Source organism: Thamnophis sirtalis, unplaced genomic scaffold (assembly GCF_051295495.1).
Source record: "Thamnophis sirtalis isolate CommonGarterSnake01/CBP01778 unplaced genomic scaffold, rThaSir2_p1.2 scaffold_6, whole genome shotgun sequence".
Classification (NCBI taxonomy): domain Eukaryota; kingdom Metazoa; phylum Chordata; class Lepidosauria; order Squamata; family Natricidae; genus Thamnophis; species Thamnophis sirtalis.
This window is the reverse complement of record NW_028261386.1, coordinates 6,843,702-6,865,983: the sequence shown is the minus strand read 5'-3', so window position 1 is coordinate 6,865,983 and position 22,282 is coordinate 6,843,702. Positions and strand designations below refer to the sequence as shown.

The 22,282-nt window shown below is 42.3% G+C and overlaps 1 protein-coding gene across 4 annotated transcripts in view; it reads left to right on the top strand.

Annotated features, from left to right (window-relative positions):
• The window catches only part of NF1 (neurofibromin 1), a 270,036-nt gene that overhangs the window by 53,486 nt on the left and 194,268 nt on the right, over window positions 1–22,282 (top strand). For 3 of the 4 annotated variants that reach the window (XM_087717166.1, XM_087717165.1, XM_087717168.1), the window contains exons 16-25: window positions 4,081–4,204; window positions 6,721–6,876; window positions 9,560–9,806; window positions 11,633–11,706; window positions 11,821–11,904; window positions 12,990–13,430; window positions 15,312–15,451; window positions 19,058–19,180; window positions 20,043–20,126; window positions 21,914–22,030. In XM_087717166.1, the coding sequence (XP_087573292.1) occupies window positions 4,081–4,204; window positions 6,721–6,876; window positions 9,560–9,806; window positions 11,633–11,706; window positions 11,821–11,904; window positions 12,990–13,430; window positions 15,312–15,451; window positions 19,058–19,180; window positions 20,043–20,126; window positions 21,914–22,030 (1,590 nt within the window). The remainder of the gene's footprint in view (window positions 1–4,080; window positions 4,205–6,720; window positions 6,877–9,559; window positions 9,807–11,632; window positions 11,707–11,820; window positions 11,905–12,989; window positions 13,431–15,311; window positions 15,452–19,057; window positions 19,181–20,042; window positions 20,127–21,913; window positions 22,031–22,282) is intronic. The other variant, XM_087717167.1, reaches the window with a different exon arrangement.

Sequence of the window (22,282 nt, the reverse complement as noted above, 5' to 3'; positions counted from 1 at the left end):
AATTCTTAAGCGTAGAAAAACAGCAGTTGAGTCATTAGTCATCCCATTGAAGTGATTAAGATTGATTGCAGGTAAATGGTGTTTCCATAGACTAGCAGGACAATAAAGCAGTATTGATTCAGCAGACGAAACAGGATGGCAGGTAAAAGATTAGCAGAGGAGAATATTTGTAGCTCAAGGATGGACTGTGGGATCCTTGGTCCTCTTTGAGCTTGTTTCTTTTCTTGCAGACATTTCGTTAGCCAACTAGGTAACATCATCAGTACTTAGAAGAGAGTGGGTTTTGCTGCAAACTAGCAAACTACATATGGTGATGTTACGATGTTACCTAGTTGGGTAACAAGAGCACCAAAGACCCCATAGAGAAAAGCTTGTGTGCCGAAACAAAGGACTGCCTAACTTTTTTTTTTTTTAAGCTATATGTTGCAAAGTACCACGGATCCATTTCAAATTTTTTGTTGCAAAACAAGCAACAAATGGGTGCCAGTTGAGCTTTTTGAAGCAACCCATTCCACAATTTGGGGACAACTATGGAGAAGGCAATTTCATTTCCCCCCCTCAGCTACTTCCTTTCTAAGGCCTCTTCTGAGGTCTGCACCCAAAGAATTTTGGGCTTTTGAATGTTGCCACCCATTTGTGCTTTCAGATAGCTGTGTTACAAGGCTAACCTGTGTCTATTAATGCCAATCCTGCTATTCTTTGATCAGATTGGAGTTTCTGAGAATCCCTCAGAGAGATCAATAAGTACAATGCCCAGGAAGCATCCTAATCTATAAGTTATATAGTTGAAATAGTGGACAAGTGTGATGATGTTGGGGAATTGATTCAGTTGCTGTGTTGGTTAGAGAAGGGTAGTCTGAAGATCTGCTGTTACGCTGAATCTAGGAACTTCTAGATCAGTGTTTCTCAACCTTGGCAACTTGAAGATGTCCGGACTTCAACTCTCAGAATTCCCCAGCCAGCATTCGCTGGCTGGGGAATTCTGGGAGTTGAAGTCCGGACATCTTCAAGTTGCCAAGGTTGAGAAACACTGATCTAGATCATGAATCTGGTTGCTATTGGGGTGAGTCTCAGATGGGGATAAACACATTCCTGTTACATAGATTATCTCCCAAACAAAACTAAATTAGATAATTTGTTAAAAGAAGCTGTTTTTTGAACAGCCCCCTGAAGATCCTGATAGACATCTGTCCCATCTCCCTAAAGACAAAAAACTAAAAACACATCTTAGGATCCTGGAATTTTGCACGGGATAAGACCTCCATCAAAATATTTGGGATCCACACCAAGCTTATGTTTCATGGACAATGGCGAAATTCTGCTTGCTAACCAATGCAGTGTTTTAGAACAAGTGTACTCAACTTACGATCACGATTGAGCCCAAGGTTTCTGTGGCTAAGCAAGACAGTTGTTAAGTGGATTTTGCCCCATTTTAAGATCTTTCTTACCACAGCTGTTAAGTGAATCAACTGCAGTTGTTTAGTTAACATGGTTGCTAAGTGAATCTGGCTTCCCCATTGACTTTGCTTGTCAGAAAGATGACCACATGCCCCTGGGACACTGCAACCATGATAAATACATGCCAGTTGCCAAGCATCCAAGTTTTGATCACATGACCACAGGGATGCTGCAACAGACATAAGTATGAAAAATTGTCATAATTCACTTTTCCACTGCCCTTGTAACTTTGACCAGTCACTAAACAAATGGTTGCAAAGTCAAGGACTACCTGTAATATGTTTTTCTCTGTCTAAAACCATCCAACTTGTGTACCAGTTGTAGTGTTCTTCATTATACTTTTCTCCCCGAATGCTCATCTTAGATCTGGGGGATGTGAGTTGCAATACCACACAGCTATATTATGAGGACAGCTATGTATGGCTTTGCTGGTTACCTATTTCTGAAAAGCCTTTACGTTCTAAAAATGAGAAGATGTCAAAGTACGTTGCTATAGATTTAACGTCAAGCTTAGCAACGGAATTAATTTCATGTAGGTATTTATATATTACATGGAATGCTTTAATGCTAATTGAGGATCGAGTTTGTGTTTATTTTCTTTTAACCAAAATAACATATTTTGTAGACTTTCCTTTTGTGTTTCATTTCTATTAAGAGGTGAAATTAATTTTTAAAAGGGTTACAAATGTGGATTCACAGGAACTCCAAACTTGTAGAAGAAAAATAGGGAGTACCTCTGTTACCTTTTTTTTCTCCTCCTTTTTCCTTTTCTTGTCACATTCTTAAGGTACTGACAAGGAAGTTTCTGAGATTAAAAATATGCAAAATTATATGCACCCAATATTTATTTAATGGCTACTCCTGCCAATTTTTCATAAGAACAAATAATGCAGGATATCTTTTAGGCACTCAAAACTTGTAGGGAATATGTTTTGTGCTTTCACCTCTTAAACTTATCAGAAACAATTCTCAATCCCTTGACATATTGGTGTGAATTATGGATGAAACTGCTTCCTTCTAGTGTTTTGTATAAACATTTATACATTTGCAAAGACTCTGAGCTTGTCGATCAGAAAGGTTGGCAGTTTGGCGGTTCAAATCCCTAATGTCGTGTAACGGAGTTAGCTCCCGTTACTTGCCCCAGCTTCTGCCAACCTAGCAGTTCGAAAGCACACAAAAAATGCAAGTAGAAAAATAGGGACCACTTTTGGTGGGAAGGTAACAGTATTCCATGCGCCTTTGGCCTTGAGTCATGCCGGCCACATGACCATGGAGACATTTTTGGACAGCACTAGCTCTTCAGCTTTGAAACGGAGATGAGCACCGCTCCCTAGAGTCACGACTAGCATATATGTGTGAGGGGAACCTTTACCTTTATTATTATTTTCTACTCAGAACTTTGAGCCCCGGCTTTGGGTCTGCAAAATTTGCAATTGAGCACATTAAGTTTTTTCCTGGGGTAGTTGTTGCAGTTTGTAGGATTTGGAGGGGAGGCAGACAAGAGTGTCCAGAATTGGGGAAATAGTACATTGTCGTCATGACCAATGTTCCCTATTTTTTTTTCAGTGTGTGCGGAAATGTATAGTGTTTGAGCAGCACATTTTCATGCGTGACACTTGCATTTTTTTACCCATAATTGCCATCAGAGCAGATGTTGGGGAGGGAGGCAAGGAGGAAAACTCTCCCTCAGACCCCCAGGAAGGAAGGAAGGGAAGGGAGGGAAAGGAAATGGGAAAGAAGAAAAGTAAAGGATGAAGAAGGGAGGGAAAGGGAAGGGAAAAGAAAAAAAAGGGAAAAGGAAATAAGGAAAGGAAAGGAAAAGAGAAAGGAAAGGAGAAAGGAAAGGAAAAGAGAAAGGAAAGGAAATGGAAATGGAAAAGAAGAAAAGGAAAGGAAATGGGAAAGAAGAAAGGAAAGGATGAAGAAGGGAGGGAAAGCGAAGGGAAGGGAAAAGAAAGGAAAAAGGAAATAAGGAAAGGAAAGGAAAAGAGGAAGGGAAAAAGGAAAGGGAGATAGAAGAAGGACAGAAAGGGAAAGGAAAGAATGGAATGGATTGGTACTGCTCAAAAATCAAGTCTCAAGATCCCGTGGACCCCTTTGGCTCAGGCAGTCCAACTCCACGCTGCTTCACTCTCTCTGCAAAGCGAAGGGATCGCAGAAAGGTTGCTGAGCCCAGAATGGGCCTTCAGACGACACAATGCCTGAGAAACACGGGATGTGCAGAGAAATGCAGGCAACAAACCAACGAATCGCATTTTCCCGGGAACCGACAAAGCCCCAGAGGACCAACGGGAATTCTCCCTTCTGCAGTGGCATCGGTCTCCGGGCCGAGTCTTCCTTGACTTCACCCTCTGGAGGAGAGAGTTCAGTGTAGAGAGAGGAGGGAGGGGGAATATTTTAAATCATATTTTAAGAAATTAAAAAACACTGCGCGGCAGTTGGAAACTGCTGCTTGGCGGTTTCTTGTTACGTGCGCGTCCGCGCAGCTGCGCAGCTTAGAGGGAACATTAGTCATGACTATTGCAGTGAACAAGTTCCTTAAAATGTTGCCTTGGACAGTACAGAATGCGCTGATTGATAAACTGATTGTGTCTGTTTTCTTTTATTTCCATGTTCCTGAAGTTCACAAATGCTATTTTGTATATGCAAGAGGCTAACGAGCAACCAGATTGTCAGCAGCACGGAAATCCTCAAGTGGTTGCGAGAGATTTTGATCTGCAGGAACAAATTTCTTCTGAAAAACAAAGTAAGTGGAAAGCCTAAATCTTGAAGTTAAGGCTTGTTGTTGCTACGCTTGCTCTACTTACTGGAAGCTTGGAAATTGCGTGGAAAGAACATTTGACTAGCTCCAGTTATTTGTAGCATTCTTGCTCAGTAAAGGAAGTGAAAATGTACCATAACATTTTTCTTAACGTGAACTAGATTTTATATCCTTGGCAAGAAAATGTAAACTTTTCCTAAAAACCTTTTATTTCCTTTGTTGCTCAAGATAGTGCTACTGTTTATTTGTTCCACATCTGCTTGGGGGAGTTTGTATTTTGAGTAATCCCACGTACTAAATAAAGCACACTGTCTATTAGTGTTTCTTGGTGTTTGATCCTGTTGGGCATTTAATTCACCATTTCTATAAGGCTTTTACAGTTTCAGAGATGTGGTGGCTCAGTGGCTAAGATGCTGAACTTGTTGATCAGAAAAGTTGGCAGTTCAGCGGTTCAAATCCCTAGCGCCACTTAACGGAGTGAGCTCCCATTACTTGTCCCAGCTTCTGCCAACCTAGCAGTTCGAAAGCATGTAGAAAAGAGCTCTCAGAAGACCTACGATCAAGAATTGTTGACTTGCATGAAGCTGGAAAGGGTTACAAAAGTATCTCCAAAAGCCTTGATGTTCCTGTGACCACAGTAAGACAGACTGTCTACAAATGGAGAAAGTTTAGCACTGTTGCTACTCTCCCTAGGCGTGGTTGTCCTGTAAAAATGACTGCAAGAGCACAGCGCAGAATGCTTCATGAGGTAAAGAAGAATCCTAGAGTGTCAGCTAAAGACCTACAGAAATCTCTGGCACATGTTGACACATCTACAATAAGGAAAACATTAAACAAGAATGGAGGACATGGGAGGACACCACAGAGGAAGCCATTGCTGTCCAAAAAAAATATTGCAGCACGTTTGAAGTTTGCAAAAGAGCACCTGGATGTTCCACAGCACTACTGGCAAAATATACTGTGGACAGATGAACCCAAAATTGAGTTGTTTGGGAAAAACACACAACACTATGTGTGGAGAAAAAAAGGCACAGCACACCAACATCAAAACCTCATCCCCACTGTAAAACATGGCGGAGGGAGCATCATGGTTTGGGGCTGCTTTGCTGCCTCAGGGCCTGGACGGATTGTTGCCATTGATGGGAAAATGAATTCCAGGGTTTATCAAGACATTTTGCAGGAAAACGTACGACCATCTGTCCGCTAACTGAAGCTCCGCAGAGGATGGGTGATGCAACAGGACAAGGACCCAAAGCATACAAGTAATTCAACCAAAAAATGGCTTCAACAGCACAGAATATGCCTTCTGGAGTGGCCCAGTCAGAATCCTGACCTCAACCCGATTGAAATGCTGTGGCATGAGCTTAAGAGAGCGATTCACACCAGACATCCCAAGAATATTACTAGACTGAAACAGTTTTGTGAAGAGGAGTGGTCCAAAATCACTCCAGATCGTTGTGCAGGTCTGATCTGCAACTACAGGAAACGTTTGGTTGAGATTATTACTGCCAAAGGGGGGTCAACCAGTTATTAAGTCCAACGGTTCACATACTTTTTCCTTCCTGCACTGTGAATGTTTACATGTTATGTTCAATTAAATCATGGCAACATCTAGTGTTTGTGTAGTAGTATGTTCAGCAGACTGTGTTTTTCTATTGTTGTGACTTAGATGAAATTCAGAGCGCATTTTATGACCAATTCATGCAAAACTCCACGTAATCCCAAGGGGTTCACATAATTTTTCTTGCAACTGTAATTCTTCAGGTAGACAGCTCTAGGGTTAGTTGTCTATGGAAATTGTTGATCTAGACCATGGTTGTCCCAAAGGTGCTTTTCAAAAGGCAACTGGACTTTCTTGCTTTTTTTCCTTGAAAACGTGTCGCTTCTTATCCAAGAAGCTTCTTCAGTTCAGAAAAAACAGAATTAACATCTTGAAAAAGAATATTTTCCAGGAGAAAAACCATGAAGGAAGTCCTGTGGCCTTTTGAAAAGCACCTTATGGACAGCTCTTGGTTTAGGAATTAGTGGTCACCCAAGGAGAAAGCATTTTGTTGATTGTATCAGGGACCAGTTTGATTTTGTGGGGAGGAATTTGAATAACCAGCACAACTTATGACCATCATTCTGGGCTCCAGTACAGCTGTAACTTGAGGACTACATGTATTGCATGCAAGCACAGAGGATTGGCAGCAGATTTGCTTCAGATGATATGAAATGACTACCACAGAATTACAGCAAGTATGGGCTTTTCTCAAAATATTCGTGAACCAGTTCCTTGAAAAAGAGTCCCTCATGTGGGTGTTAAATTTCCAATCCTCTCATTTGAGGGCTCCTCTTTTGTGAAGTAGGGGGGAAAAAATCAATCCGTCAAGTGTCATTCCTATTGCTTTTACTCAACGTTGCAAGTGTTTCACCTTTCTTTCCCTTCCATTTTTCTTCGATATTGTTCGCTCCTTTCAAAAGTTGGATGACTCTTAAATTCTTCTTCCTTCTCTTTGTAGCAATCAGATAGAAGTTCCTGCCCTTTTCTCTTCCTTTATGGGGTAGGATGTGATGTCTCTGGGGGTGGAGCTAATCAAATTTCTCTTGACCATGAAGAGATGATGCGCTGCATTCCGGGAGCTCCACTCAGGAAGGGCAAAGGGAGTTTCTGCATGGTGAGTAAAGGGCCCCATGGAATGCTATTTAAGCCTAACATTTCTTGCTTGGGCTATAAGCACTCCTTGACTTATAACCTACAATAGAGCCCAAACATTTCTGTTGCTAAGTGAGACAGTTGTCAAGTGAATTTTCCCTTAAAATTGTGGCCAGAAAGAGCTTTACAATCTTTCTCGCCATAGTTTTGTGAATCAGTGTGGTTGTTAAGTTAGTTAACAGGGTTGTTACATGAAAATCCGGCTTCCCCATTGACTTGGCTTCTCAAAAATTAGTGAAAGGTGATCATATGACCGTCCAGGATATGGCCAATGTCATAAATATGATTCATTGTCTCAATTTTGATCACACGACCATGGGGATGCTCAGTGGTCATAAATGTGAAACATGGTCAGAAGTCACTTTTCCCCATGCTGATGTAGCCTTGAACGGCCACTAAGCAAACAGGTTGTAAGTTGAGGACTAACCTGTACGTGATGTTACAAGCCTAATAGTCACTTAGCTTCTTGTGCCTGAGCTTTCTTTTTCTGCCCGCATGTCCATGTGCTCAGATTATGTCCATTTAGGAACTGGCAACCTTTCTTATAGCAATAGCAGTTAGACTTATATATCGCTTCATAGGGCTCTCAGCCCTCTCTAAGTGGTTTACAGAGTCAGCATATCGCCCCCACAGTCTGGGTCCTCATTTCACCCACCTCGGAAGGATGGAAGGCTGTGTCAACCTTGAGTCGGTGAGATTAGAACCGCTGAACTGCAGATAACAGTCAGCTGAAGTGGCCTGCAGTACTGCACCCTAACCACTGCGCCACCTCGGCTCTTCTTGACTTGATTCCTTCTTCCACTACCCAAGAGATTGCTTCTTAGCAGCCTCGTGAAATCTTAGGTGGAAAAAAACACGTCTTCTGAAAGTCTGTAGAGATTCTCAGTTATCCAAGTCATGGTTGCCCCCATAGGTGCTTTTTAAGGAGGCAACTGGACTTCCTCGTTTTTTCTTTTGAAGATGTACCACCAATGTAATTTGATTTAATTTAAATTCTAAAGGGGGGGTGACTTTTAGGGTTACAGGGAATGGTCTGTTATCCATAAGTGCAGTGTTGTTACTCTGTGCCCTAATTCTATTTTCTGAGCTTTGGCCTTTTCCTGCAGAAGTTCTCCCTGTCCTTTCAGAGGTTGCCGAGTAGGGACATGGCTGTCTTTAGTGTCACCAGTAGCTGGCTGGGTGGCGTGTGAAAAAAACATCACCTTGAAAAATATGCCTGACTAGAAAGCTCTGGATTTATCTCTCATGCACCCTGGGATTTTTAAGATTATGGTTAGAATATAAAAATCTTCCTGTTCGGTCTGCACTTTTTTTTGGCATGATGCTTTTTGGACTGAATCCAGTCTTGGTAGCTTGTTCAATAAATTATACAGGGAGGGGGAACCAGGTTCATTTAAGAATCTTGTTACTAACTTAACAGTGATTCACTTAAGAACTAGGGCACAAATGGTTGTCAGTGGGGCAAAACTCACTTAACAACTGTCTTGCTTGGTAACAGAAATTTTGGCTTCAGTTGTAAGTCGAGGACTACTTGTATAGACAACTACTTTAAAATTCTCAAGAAGTGGCCTCCTCCAAATTCTAATGTTTAACTAATCCTGCTATGCAATCCCAACCTCTGCAGACTCCCAGGCAGGTGAATTGGGGAATTATCCAAAGAAAAAAAACTAGTTTGCTTTTTGGTAGCATAATAGTCTCTTCCATTAAAGAAACTTCCTTTTGGTCTAGTGGATTTGTGATAAAAACCTATTTTGGATGGGAATTCCATGACTACTGAGTATCTAATGTTCTAGAAACTGATAGTCCTTGACTTATGGCCCCAATCGTAACTAGAATTTCTGTTGCTAAGCAAGAAGGTTGTTAAGTCAATCAGATCCATTTAATGACCTTTTCTGCCATGGTCATTAAGCAAATCACTGCATTTGTTAAGTAAATCATATGGTGGTTAAGTGAATCAGGTGTCGTCCCCCCCCACCATGACCTTGAGATGCTGCAGCCTTTATAAATATCTATTGGTTGACAAGTGTCCAATTGTTGATCATGTGACCATGAGGATGCTGCGATGGTCATAAGTGGGAGGACCAGTTTTAAGTTACTTTTTTCATTGTAACTTGCCATTATAACACTGGATGGTAATGGTTGCATATTGAGGACTAACTGAATGTTTATTAGGCATTGAAATACTGTATTTTTCGGAGTATAAGATGAACTCTTTTCCTCAAAAAAGAGGGTGAAAATCTGGCTGTGTCTTATACACTGAATACAGCATTTTTGGTCTCCTAAAACCCCATCCCCTTTGCAAAAATGGCCATGCACAGCCTTTAGGAAGCTCCAGAGTGCTACTGGGGGCTGGGGAGGACAAAAATGAGTGACAAACAGGCCGGTTTTTTGCTTGTTTTTGCCCCCAGCCCCTGGGAGCACTCTATAAACCTCCTAAAGGCTGTATGGCCTTTTTTTGACCAAAAAACAGGCTGTTTTTGGGAGGTCTGCAGAGTGCAAAAACTTTTTTTTAAATTTGTCTCTTCAAAATCTTGGTGCGTCTTATACTCCAGTGCATCTTATACTCCGAAAAATATGGTACTGTATGTGAAAAACTACCACAAGGACAACTAGCAGCTAATTTTTCCAATGTTTTGTCTCCAAAGGAAAGCACCGTCGGTTGCAGTGGGACACCAATATGTCGCCAAGCCCAAACCAAGTTGGAGGTTGCCTTGTATATGTCTCTCTGGAGCCCTGACACCGAGGCAGTGCTTGTGGCAATGTCCTGTTTCCGACATCTCTGTGAGGAAGCAGATATCAGGTGTGGAGTCGATGAGGTGTCCGTTCACAACTTCTTGCCCAACTATAACACCTTTATGGAGTTTGCTTCTGTGAGCAATATGATGTCTACAGGTAAGAGGAGGTCTCGTTGCAATACGCATAAACCTAGAATATTAAACATAAGAGATTTCAGTATATTTACCATATTTTCAGGAGGTAAACATTGGGCGCTTCTTTCAATTCTTAATCCTTTGCAACTGGAGTCACAGGTGAGTTGCAGTTTCATGTGCCTTGATGCCTGTTGCTTCGATTTCCATGTAACATTGAAAGCACACTTTCAAAATGTGCACTTGGTCTGAGTCACCACAGTTATGATAATACAGGAGCTTATTTCATATAAGTACTTACGAGCAGTCGCTCAGCAACCATTTGAAGTTATGGGGTTATTTAAGATTCAGATCTGAAATTCTGATGGTCCCCCGCCTCCCCGCAGTTACATGACTGCACTTTGGGCATTCAACAACTGGGTGCATTTACGGCTGTTTGCTATATGCTCACGTCACTGAGTTTCACAAAAGTTTTGCTAAAAAACAGCATTTACTTCCAGTGTTTGGCAAAACTCTGCCCATAGTGAACGGTTGGTTTGCTTTACAACCGCAATATTTGCTTAAAGACCATAAATGTGATAAATAACTGGGATGATTTATTTACTGACTGGTGATTTGCTTAATAACCACCTCAGAAAAGGTCGTAAAATCAGGTTGAGTTTGTGGATGACCGAAATTACCGCTGCCATGAATGATGACCATGAGAGGCAGAGACTCCCTTGTGGTAACTCAAGGTTATTAGCAAATAGTTGATTAGTTGATGGAACATTCATAAATGAGGTTTCTGAGAAATATAGTTGCACATCTTTAAAAGTCTGTATGAATTATACCCTTGAAACTGAAATTTTTTATAATTAGCTTATTTTTTTAACCACTGTATTAAAATGTACAATACAGTATACATGAATGTTCAATCTGTTTTGCCTTTTTAAAAAAAGCAAAGGATCAGATAGAATAGAATATAGCAGAGCACAGTAGAACAACAATAGAATAGATAGAATAAAAAAATAGAAATAATAGAAATAGTAGAAATAGAATAGAAATAATAGCATAGCATAGCATAGAATAGAATAGAATAAAAAATAGAAATAATAGAAATAGTAGGAAAGAATAGAAATAATAGCATAACATAGCATAGAATAGAATGGAATAAAAATAGAAATAATAGAAATAGAGTAGAAATAGAATAGAAAGAATAGAATAGGGAATAGAATAGAATAAAATAAAAGAATAAAGAATAGCAAAAATGGGCTAGTAATAGAATAGATTAGGAATAGGAATAGAATATTCTTTATTAAACAAATGTGATTGGACATAGAAGGAATTTGTTTCCAGTGCAGAAGCTATCAGTATGCATACAGACAACAAAGGGATAAATCATAAATCAGAGATTCAATCATATACAACCAACAAAGTGATAGTTATAGGATACCAATAGGTGTAGGTAATAAGAAAGATGAGAAGGATAATAGCAACACAGCCTTACTACATGGGTAGATATCCTTAGGCATATCAGTGCTGTGGGAATTAATGTTCAGCAGAATGATGGTATGAGAGAGGAAAACTGTCTTTTGTGTCTAGTTGTTTTGACATGCAATGCCCCATAGGGGCATCCTGAGGGGAGAAGTTGAAACAGCTTATGTCCAGGATATGAGGGGTATGTAGATATTTTCTCAACCCTCTTCTGGTTCGTACAGTCCTCCATGGAAGGCAGGCTTGTTGCAGTTTCCCCCCCCCCCTGCGGTCCTAATCGTCTGTTGAAGTCTGTACCTATTTCATAGAAGACACTTCTGCTGTTAATGAAAAGATCTTGAGAAAATGTTCTCAGTTTCTGACTGGATCACTTTGTAGGAAGAACAGCTCTTCAGAAGAGAGTGATGGCCCTGCTCAGGCGTATCGAGCATCCAACAGCAGGTAACACCGAGGTAGGCTTTCTCTTTTCCTTAGAAAAAAAGAGTTCGTTTTGGCAGTCAGCCATTGTTGCCTCAGGCTTTGTTCATGCCGTGTGATCAACCAGTATCTTTCCTGGTTTGTTGCAGGCCTGGGAAGACACACATTTTAAATGGGAGGCGGCTACAAAATTGATCCTCAACTATCCAAAGACTAAGATGGAAGACGGCCAGGTAAGACCAAGGTCATTAAGAGAAACGTTCCCTTTAGAAATGTTGGGCTACAACTCAGTGATGAAATTCAAAAATTTTCCCTACCAGTTCTGTAGGCGTGGCTTGGTGTAGGGAGTCATGTGACTGAGGTGGGCATGGTCAACTTTAAAAAAAAACTTTTTAAAGCATTTTAAGCTGATCGTCGGAACTTTTAAAAAACTTTTTAAAGCATTTTTTTAACTACCGGCTTGGGCGAACCAGTAGCATTTTTACTACTGGTTTGGGCAAACTGGCCCAAACTGGTAGCACTTCACTCCTGCTACAACTTCCATTATCTTTTGTCTTCTGTGTTGCTACTCCAGAAAACCCCATTTCATTTTGCGTTTGAAAAAATGAAAGGAAGTTCCATTTCTCTTTGAGTGCAACTTCTTCTAATACTCTTTTTTTCAAATGACGGCAAATAGATGTGTCCCAGGGTGGTGGATCTTGAGGTGACTTATGCCTGGATTTTAAAAAAACGAAGCAAAAGAATGGTGAGCAATGAATAAGCATTCCTTGAGCCAGCTGCTTGTTCTCTAGGGAGTCCTTAATAGGCATATATACTCATCCCAGGATGTTTCAGAATCCGATCTGGACCAGAGTTTTAGTCTTGCCAGGAAAGTTGTTTCAGGTTTTTTTCTGTTTTGGGCATGAAACCAGAAGCAATTTCCAAAATGAAAATAAAACTGGCTAAGTTCTTTTTAATTAAAACATAGCTTTGCCAACTCTACCAACTCCATCACTTTTCTCATCCATTGTTCCATTGTGAGAACTCACATAGAATAGAATAGAAGCTGGAAGGGACCTTGGAGGTCTTCTAGTCCAGCCCCCTGCTCAAGCAGGAGAACCGATACCATTTCAGAAAAGTGACTTAGCCTCTTCTTAAAAAGCTCCAGTGATGGAGCGCCCACGATTTCTGGAGGCCAGGTGTACCATTGGTTAATTGTCCTCCTTAATTCCAGGTTGTTTAATTAAATTTCTCCTTAATTCCGCATCTTTCCATTTCTGCTCTTATAAAATTCTGGCTGCTGTCCTCAACCCACCTTCCTGTATGTCACTCTCTGCAGGTTGCTGAAAGTCTGCACAAGACCATAGTCAAGAGGCGGATGTCCCATGTCAGCGGTGGAGGTTCCATTGATCTGTCGGACACAGACTCTTTGCAGGAGTGGATCAACATGACCGGTTTTCTGTGCGCCCTGGGTGGAGTTTGCTTGCAGTATCGCGGCAACACACCCTTCCCATCCTATAGTCCCCCCATGGGCCCCGTGAGTGAGAGGAAAGGCTCCATGATCTCCATGCTGTCGACTGACGGCAACACCGAGACTCCTGTGAGCAAGTTCATGGATCGCTTGTTGTCCCTGATGGTCTGCACCCACGAGAAAGTGGGTCTGCAGATACGGACTAACATTAAGGACCTCATAGGCCTGGAGCTGAGCCCCACCCTTTATCCCACGCTTTTCAACAAATTAAAGAACATCATCAGCAAGTTCTTCGACTCGCAAGGACAGGTAAAAGTTTCACTTAAATTGTCTTTGCAAAGCAGCTCCCATACAGGAAGTCCTTGACTTCTAATCATTTGTTTAGCGACGTTCAAAGTTACAGTGGCACTAAAAAAAAAGTGACTTACGGATGATTTTCACTCTCAGGGCCATTGCAACATCCCCACGGTTCCCATGTGATCAAAATTCCGATGCTTGGCGACTGGCATATATTTATGGCAGTTGCGCTGTCCTGGGGGCTCATTTGATTTCCATTTGTAACCTTCCCAGCTGGCTTCTGACAAGCAGAGTGAATGTGGGGTAGCTTGATTTGCTTCGTGGCTGCATGATTCATTTAACAATTGCAGTAATTCACTTAGCAGCCATGGCAAGGGAGGTTGTAAAATGGGCCAAAACTCAAATTAGCAACTGCTTTGCTTAGGAATGGGATTTTGGGATCAAATTGTGGTTGTAAATTGAGATTACTCCTTTCTACCAGACTCCTGTATTTAGAAGACAGACTATTGGCATAAGGACAGTGCTTAAAAATAAAATAACTGTTCTGATCTAGGCTTCCTTGAAAAGCATGAAGCAGAGTCTTGATCCTGGCAAAACCTCTTTTATTCACACGACTCTGAATTCCTTTCATTCACAGTCAGCAAGGCTTGACAAACAGTCTTTCAGAGGAATATTTATCACCACGAACCTTATCTCACTTGGAGAGCAGCCAGATAACTAGTTTCCAAATGCAGGGCAAGGCAACACTTGGCACAGAGTCTCTTATAGTCACAAACAGAACTTTTCACTCTTGAAACGACCGAAGGAATAAATTGTTTCCTGCAAAAGCCCCACTCCCCGTTCACTCCTCTTTTGTTTCCTATGGGAGGGGCCAATCACCTCCAAAGTGTGGCTTTACTCCCAAGTTGACCCTGCTTTCTTAGTTGTTCTTGTCTTCTGGTAGCTCTGCGCATGCGCACACTGGGAACAGGCTCTAGCTATTCCTCTGCCTCACTGCTGTCTAGTTCCCTCTCTGCCTCTGACATAAAACCCTGATCTGAGCTTTCCCCAGCCCCCAGGATTGACCCATGTTACTCCCCAATCTCCTCACTGGCGGGCCACATCAATAACTCGGAGTCATGATAACTTCAGTCATGATAACTGACTGGGTGTTCATATAAGCCACCTTTTGCTCTTGGAATCAGTTTGTTTATCTGACGGACAACCTGATTCATTCATTGGTTGATTGGTTCATTGACTGATTCTGGAGCTTTCTACATAGGAAATTAATTTTGGGGAATAGTTTGTCCTCAACAGAACTTGGCCTGAAGTACTAGCTGGTTTTCCATCCTTAATATCTAGATAAACCTTCTTCATTTAGATGCTATGAATCATTTTGTCCCAACAGTGCTTTTTCCAAAGGCATCTGGACTTTGCTTTTCCTAAAAGACATTTTGTTTCTAATCCAAGAAGCTTCACTTTTCCTCAAGGAAAAACAAAATTCAGTTGCCTTTGGAAAAAGCACCTTTGCGACACCCGTGACCTGGATGATCGAGAATTTCCATAGACATCAATCACTTTGTCTTTTTTTCCATCCAAAGAAATGTAAACACGATGCCTTTATCATGTTTAGATGATGTCATTGCTCATTGAAATACTATTTTTAAAAAAAAGTTATAGCTGAAGTTAAAGTACATATTATAGTTAGCATATGTTAGCCATTGAGATTTTATGGGATGCCCAAATCGTACAAAATATCTGTGTTCTCAAATGGGTTTTGACAGCATAGGTGGGCTAATCAGAAATTTATCAAGGTCCGAAAACGTTGCTAACCCACAAAGCAGAAAATTAAAAGAATTTCAAAGGAAACATGGTGGAAGTGTATAACCAACAGCATGTTTCGCTCCTGTGCAGGTCTTGTTAAATGATACCAATACGCAGTTTGTGGAGCAGACTATTGCGATCATGAAGAACCTGCTTGATAACCACACTGAAGGCAGCTCGGAACACCTTGGGCAAGCCAGGATTGAGACCATGATGCTGAATCTAGTTAGGCAAGTCAGTTCACTCCTCTGGTTCTCCCTGTAGCCTGTGTGTTTGTAGCAGAGCGAGGGTGTCCGGTTGTAGACCCAACAATCACACAGAAGCAAGCTTAATTTGGTTGAATGATGGGACTGTTATTTAGATAACAAAAGGGCAAGTAGAGTGCTTGGCTGAGCAGTTGCACCCAAGTTCCAGGAAAAATACCAGGAAGGCAAAATAGCAATAGGAGACTTATATGCCGCTACATATAGTGTTTTACAGCACTCTCTGTGCTGTAAAGGACTTGCCTCTCCTTTCAGCTTAAGAAAGTAGAACTCTTGAAGCACTTAGCATTTTAAAAGGAAACCTTTATTGGAAGGAAAGTGATAGCAAGACAAAGAAAGCAGGATCTGAGGATTCCCGACCAATCCCATTAGATTAAAACATTTAGAGACCCTCTCCCCTCAGTCCGACATTGAATAAGCCAATCCCCAGGTGCGAAGAATGGTTTGAGAATCGCAGGCTGAGAAGGTGATAAGAGGTTGTTCTTAGACATCGCTTGCTGGAGGCTCAGGAGCTGACAAAACAGATGGCCCTCCCCCCTTATATTCCCAGGAAGGTAAATCAAAGCACAGGATAGACAGGTACCAGGAAGAAGGTCATAAACTGAGGAATGCGTCCAGGCCCTTTCCCCACCAGAAAGGCAGCATCCCGATAGGGATATATGGGACCTGACACTCTGAGTGGTTTACAAAGTCATTGCACTGTCCCCAACATTTTGAGTCCTCATTTTACTGACCTTGGAAGAACAGAAGGCTGAGTCAACCCTGAACCGGTCAGGATCTAACTCCTGTCTGTGGACAGAGTTAGCCTGCAATACTGCATTTTTAACCACTGTACCACCATGGCTCCTGATACCATAGATCTTGCCTTGTGCCCTAGGCACAATGCTGGTAGTGCCAATGGAGATTGAAGCTGAGAGTTCAGGCATTCAGAGCCTGAAGAGTCCATCCAAAGTCATAGCCAAAAGAGACACCTTGGAAGAACTAGAAGGTAAGTAGCTGACATCATGTGAATCTCGGAAGGTGAATGAGGAAGCAGTAGAGAAATAAGACTAGTCTGTCAGTGTAGGATTCAAACAACGGAGTTCCACCAATTGGTCCTCTAGAACAAGGGTCCCCAATCCCTGCTCTGTGGACCAGCACTGGCCCATGGCATGGCAGAAACCAGGCCGCGCGAATAAGCGAAGCCCCATCGATAGGATGCAGGCAGCAGACGAAACCATAGTCCCTCTGGTCCACAGAAAAAACTGTCTCCACGGCTCCAGTCTCTGGTGCCCAAAAGGTTGGGGGCCACTGCCCTAGAGCACCGGTCTAACAGAGAGTAACATGCTGGTAGCTGCTCCTAAAAAGGCCCGGCTGTGGGCATGAGTCAGAGGCATTCTCATTGCTTCCTGAATAAAGGATCCTTCATTCTGTCCTTCAAAGTTGCCCTGTATCTTGGAGCTAGCATCCCGTCCAGAATCTGATCTCATAGCAACAGCACTTAGACTTAGATCCCACTTCACAGTGCTTTACAGCCCCCTCTAAGCAGTTTACAGAGTCCGCCTATTGCCCCCAACAATCTGGGTCCCCATTTTACCCACCTCGGAAGGATGGAAGGATGAGTCAACCTTGAGCCGGTGAGATTTGAACTGCCGAACTAGCAGTCAGCTGAAGTAGCCTGCAGTACTGCACTCTAACCACTGAGCCACCGTGGTTCTTGTTCTCCTGGTCCTTATCTCCTTGGTCTGCTTGAGTGGGTTGATCTCCTACCAGTTTGTAAGATTCACGGCTGGTTGACTTATGCTCTTCAGCCGCTGATTCAGATTCAGGAGATCCTAGAGAAAGGACAGGCAACCTATCTAAGAGAAAGGATAGGTAACTTACAACCAAGAGACTACAGGTATTTTCCCTAAATCAGTTTTGTGGAGCCCCTCCAGATTGAGAAACAAAACAAAGATCTTTTCTGTGCTTAATTTACGTGTTTGAAAAATCATAACCATAACCAAAAAAAAAAGCCCTGAAATGATTTTTTATAAGGTTTTAATTTATGTTTTATTTTTTATCATCTTACTTCCCTTTTTGTATCTTTATTCGCGTGTGATTTCTATTTGTAAAAATCTCTCAAAGGCTTTGCAGTAAAAAAAAAAGAACAAGTGAGAGGAAAGGAGACTCCTAAAAATTAAAATCCTAAAAACATCTGGAAATTTTGGCAGCAATCCTTTCAAATATGCAACCATTTCTTTTTTTAAAAAGTTAACACGCAGGCTATCATAACTGAACTATAGCATTGTTACTTCTTGGATAAGAGGAACCATTGAAAGTGGTTTCTTTTTTTTTTAGGTGCTGTACTATTCATATATTTTCAGTCATGGTTATGATGGCTTACTTCAACAGATAAAATCTATCCATGCATTGAAACTGGATCTCCTGTGGATAGGTTGAATTTCATAATCTCCAGGGACATGGTGGCTCAGTGGCTAAGATGCTGAGCTTGTTGATCAGAAAGGTCGGCAGTTAGAATCCCTAGCACCGTGTAACGGAGTGAGCTCCCATTACTTGTCCCAGCTTCTGCCAACCTATCTGTTCGAAAGAATGTAAAAAATGCAAGTAGAAAAATAGGCACTACTTTGGTGAGAAGATAACAGCGTTCCATGAGCCTTCGGCATTTAGTCATGCCGGCCACGTGACCATGCAGATGGCTTTGTACAACGCTGGCTCTTTGGCTTTGAAAAGGAGATGAGCACTGCCCCCTAGAGTCGGGAACAACTAGCACATATGTGCGAGGGGAACCTTTACCTTTACCTTAATCTCCAGATAGCTATCAGGCACAAGGAACCAAGAATGACACCGTGAATTGCTCAGAGTGTTTCTTTATTGCTGTCCGCCCATAGACAGGAAGCTTGCCAGATTAAAGCACAATCTGCATAATTTATCAGATAAAGCCTATGAAAGGTTTAGGGAGGATCCCTTCTCAACTTCTTTCTGCATATCAGGAAGTCAAAGCTGACTTGTCTTTTACGTTTTTTGGGGGGGAAAGGCCCCCACCTTCCTGTAACCCAGCCTCAGATTCCACTGCAATAGCATAGCCCAATCCAGGTACCAGCATGGGAATACTGATTTATTAGGAAAAATCCAATCCTCATTCTTGGCCTGTGATGGCTTTGGAGAAGATGCTCAGAGTGATGTTGGCAGTTTTTGGAAGCTTCATAATTGACAGGCCTTATATCCGTGATGGCGAACCTATGTCACGTGTGCCAAAGGTGGCATGTGGAGCCCTCTCTGTGGGCATGTGAGCTGTTGCCCAGCTCAGTTCCTCCGCGCATGTGCGCATGCCTCCCGCTGGCCAGCTGATTTTCGGGTCTCTGCCATGCACGCGGGAGGCACATGCACATGCATGGGGGCGGGGGGGGGGCTGGGATCGCACACTCTCCCTGCACCCCATTTTTGGTCCAAGGAGGCTGCCGGGAGGCCTGCTAGCCCCAAAACAGGGCGCAGGGTGGGTGTGTCGCACGCACATTGCATTATGGGTATGGGCACGTTTTTGGCACGCAAGGACAAAAAGATTAGCCATCACTGCCTTCTATCATCTCACAGGTACGTGCGTGTCCTCGGGAATCTGGTGCATGCAATTCAGATCAAAACCAAACTCTGCCAACTTGTGAAGGTAATGATGGAGAGACGAGATGATCTGTCCTTCTGCCAAGAAATGAAATTCAGGTGAGAGGTTTGATGGAAGCTTTTGGAGCCTTTATTAAGAACTATAGTTGCATCTCCAGAATGGCAGCCTGTTAGCATTGAAGTGGAGCCTACAAGGTTTGATTTTGGAATAGTGACGGTTGAGGGCATGCCAACTAGTGGACCGACAATAAATAAATTTAGTAGAGAGAAGAAAGTGAAAACTACAAGCATTCTTGGAAGTTAAGACAAAGAGGACCATAAGTCCCAGAAGTAACAGTTAAAAAACACATTTTAATAAATAAAAATAAAGTCTCCTTCAGATTAAACTCAACTTCTAATATTTTCACAGACTTTTTACTTCAGTTTCCCATACTCACCTACAAGATCTGCAAGGTTTTTGAGTGGCTCCCGTCTATGTACTAGCGAGTCGCAAACCACCTCAGCTTTTCCATGTTAGCCAAAGAATAGAATAGAATAGAATAGAATTTTATTATTTGTATGCCGCCCTTCTCCGGGAGGACTCAGGGCAGCGAACAATTCAAGGGGGAAAAAGGGGAACATAAAAAACAAAATACAAATAATAAAAGTAAACAACAGTCGCACAACCATACATGTCAAGAGGGGAGGGAACTCATCACCCCAGTTGGTTGCTAATGCCGCGTGGCCGTTTTATGATGGGATAGCTACTAATAACGCATTTAGCTAGTGGTAGAAAACCGGCATGGTTGCTATAAGAGAAAATGATGCAATTGTATTGATTCTGTGGTGAGGGAGGGATCAATGTAAGATTTCCAAGGGAGCATTTTATTTAGCATTTGGAAAATGTTCCATGTAGCCTCTTTAATTTGGATTTTGTCAGATGTTGTTTCCATACGTTTTGCTCTGTAATTCTGAACTCCAGGAACAAGATGGTGGAATATTTGACCGACTGGGTTATGGGAACATCCAACCAGGCTACAGATGAGGATGTGAAATGCCTGACAAGGTAAAATTAGCTGTGTCACCTACGTTATCTATGCAGCAGGTTGTTAAAAATAATGTATAGGATGGTTGATTAATAACAGATGGAGTTCAGTCTTGAGGTAGAATGGATGGATGAATGGATGGATGAATGGATGGATGAATGGATGGATGAACGCTTGTGGACAGAATAGAAAAGAAATTATAGCAAGTGCACATTGAGTTTAGGTTTAGGTTTATTGGATTTATATGCCGCCCTTCTCCCAAGGACTCAAATTGTGTTAATTGTGTTTATGTTGACAAGAGCCAGTTTGGTGCATTTGGACGAAAAGTGAAGGACTCTGATTCTAGTCCACTGTCAGGGTTCCAGGTAGCATCCTCAATCAAAAAAGAATCCGAAGCTGTAGATTCCTCAAAGTTCCAATTTATTAAAAGAACCATGTTGGCACATCTGGGAAAACCCGAACCTGAAAGCTTCTAGGTTTTCCTGACCCAGTTGAAAGTTCAAGACTCTGCCACAAACACCCCCAAGTTCATCACATGGTCCAATCAATCATTGTCCCAAAAGAAGATTCCTCCCATCCATGTCAGTCCAGGTGCAGGGACAAGACTGATTCTCTGAGAAGGAATGTTATTTTGGCTACCTATTTCCTGTGCTCTATACAATCCCCCCTCCCAGTTCCCCACAGTAGAACATGCTTGAATATGTGGCAGGCTTGAGGCCCAAAGGCGAAGATGGCTTCCAAGCCTGGCATACACCTTCAGCCCCAGAAGTTCCATGAGTCATTTTGGGGGCAGCCATTCTCAGACCGAGAGACAGTCTGATATACTGCTAAAAGTGTAGGAGTAGAAATGGGGAAGTCCTGGTTCTAGTCCTCCTCATCAACAAGATCTTCCTGGTGAGATGTGTGGTGGTGCTTCCGGCCATCCTTCTCTCTCAAGAATCAGTATGACGTAAGGTTCATGTATTGGGCCTGGGAAGATCCAGGTTCAAGTCCTCTCTTAGACGTGGTAACTTTAGGTCAGTTCCTTCCTCTCATTCCAAAAGTTGGGTAGAAACTCAAGTTCAAGTTTAGCCTCAGCTATGGAAGGTCTGCATGTGACTTTAACCAGGCCCCTCCCTCTCAGCTTGAGACAAGCAATCTTAAGACTTTTGGTTGCTTTGGAGTCCAAAGCAACCAAGAGTCTTAAGATTGCTTGTCTCAAACTGAGAGGATCCCATGCTTCCCATGTGAAAATGACCGTATTTTTCGGAGTATAAGATGCACCGGAGTATAAGACGCACCAAAATTTTGAAGAGGTACATTTTTTAAAAAAGTTTTTGCACTCTGCAGTCCTCCTAAACCCTCTGCACGCCTCATTTTTTTTGTGAAAAACGTAGCATGGGGAGAGTTTGAGAGGCCTGCAAAGTGCTCCTACGGGCTGGGGGAGGGGGCAAACATGAGGAAAAAACCCGTTTTTTGCCCCCCCCCCAAAAGGGGGCATGCATAGCCTTTAGGAGGCTTGTAGAGTGCTCCGGGGGGCTTGGGGGAGGGGGAGACAAAAGCAAGCAAAAAAACTGCCCATTTTTTGCTCGTTTTGATCCTCTCCAGCCCCCAGGAGCACTTTGCAGGCCTCCCAAACCCTCTGCACGCCCATTTTTGTGAAGTGGGCGGGGTTTTGGGAGGCCAAAAATGCTGCGTTCAGTGTATAAGACGCACTCAGATTTTCACCCTCTTTTTGGGGGGAAAAGTGCGTCATAATCCAAAAAATATGGTATGTGAAAAATGCACTTTTCATCGATTTCATTTCATTCATTGTTTTATTGTCTAGAGACTTGGACCAGGCAAGCATGGAAGCTGTTGTCTCTCTTCTGGCCGGGCTTCCACTTCAGCCAGAAGAAGGAGATGGAGTTGAATTGATGGAAGCTAAATCCCAGTTATTTCTCAAGTAAAGGCCTATTTTCAGCACTTCACAGATTGAAATAGCTAAACTTCTGTTCTACTTGGTCAATAACCATTGCCGAGGCATGAACTCATACACGCCTCTGTTAAAATGCCAGGTTTTTGAAATGTAAAAAGATTAGACCAAGATACATCACTCCAGAATTTTTTCCACCTCCGCAATTCAGTTGAAAAACAAACTGAAATGACTGTGGAGCTTCTCAATCAGGTCATGGTTATCCCAAAGGTCCCTTTTCCA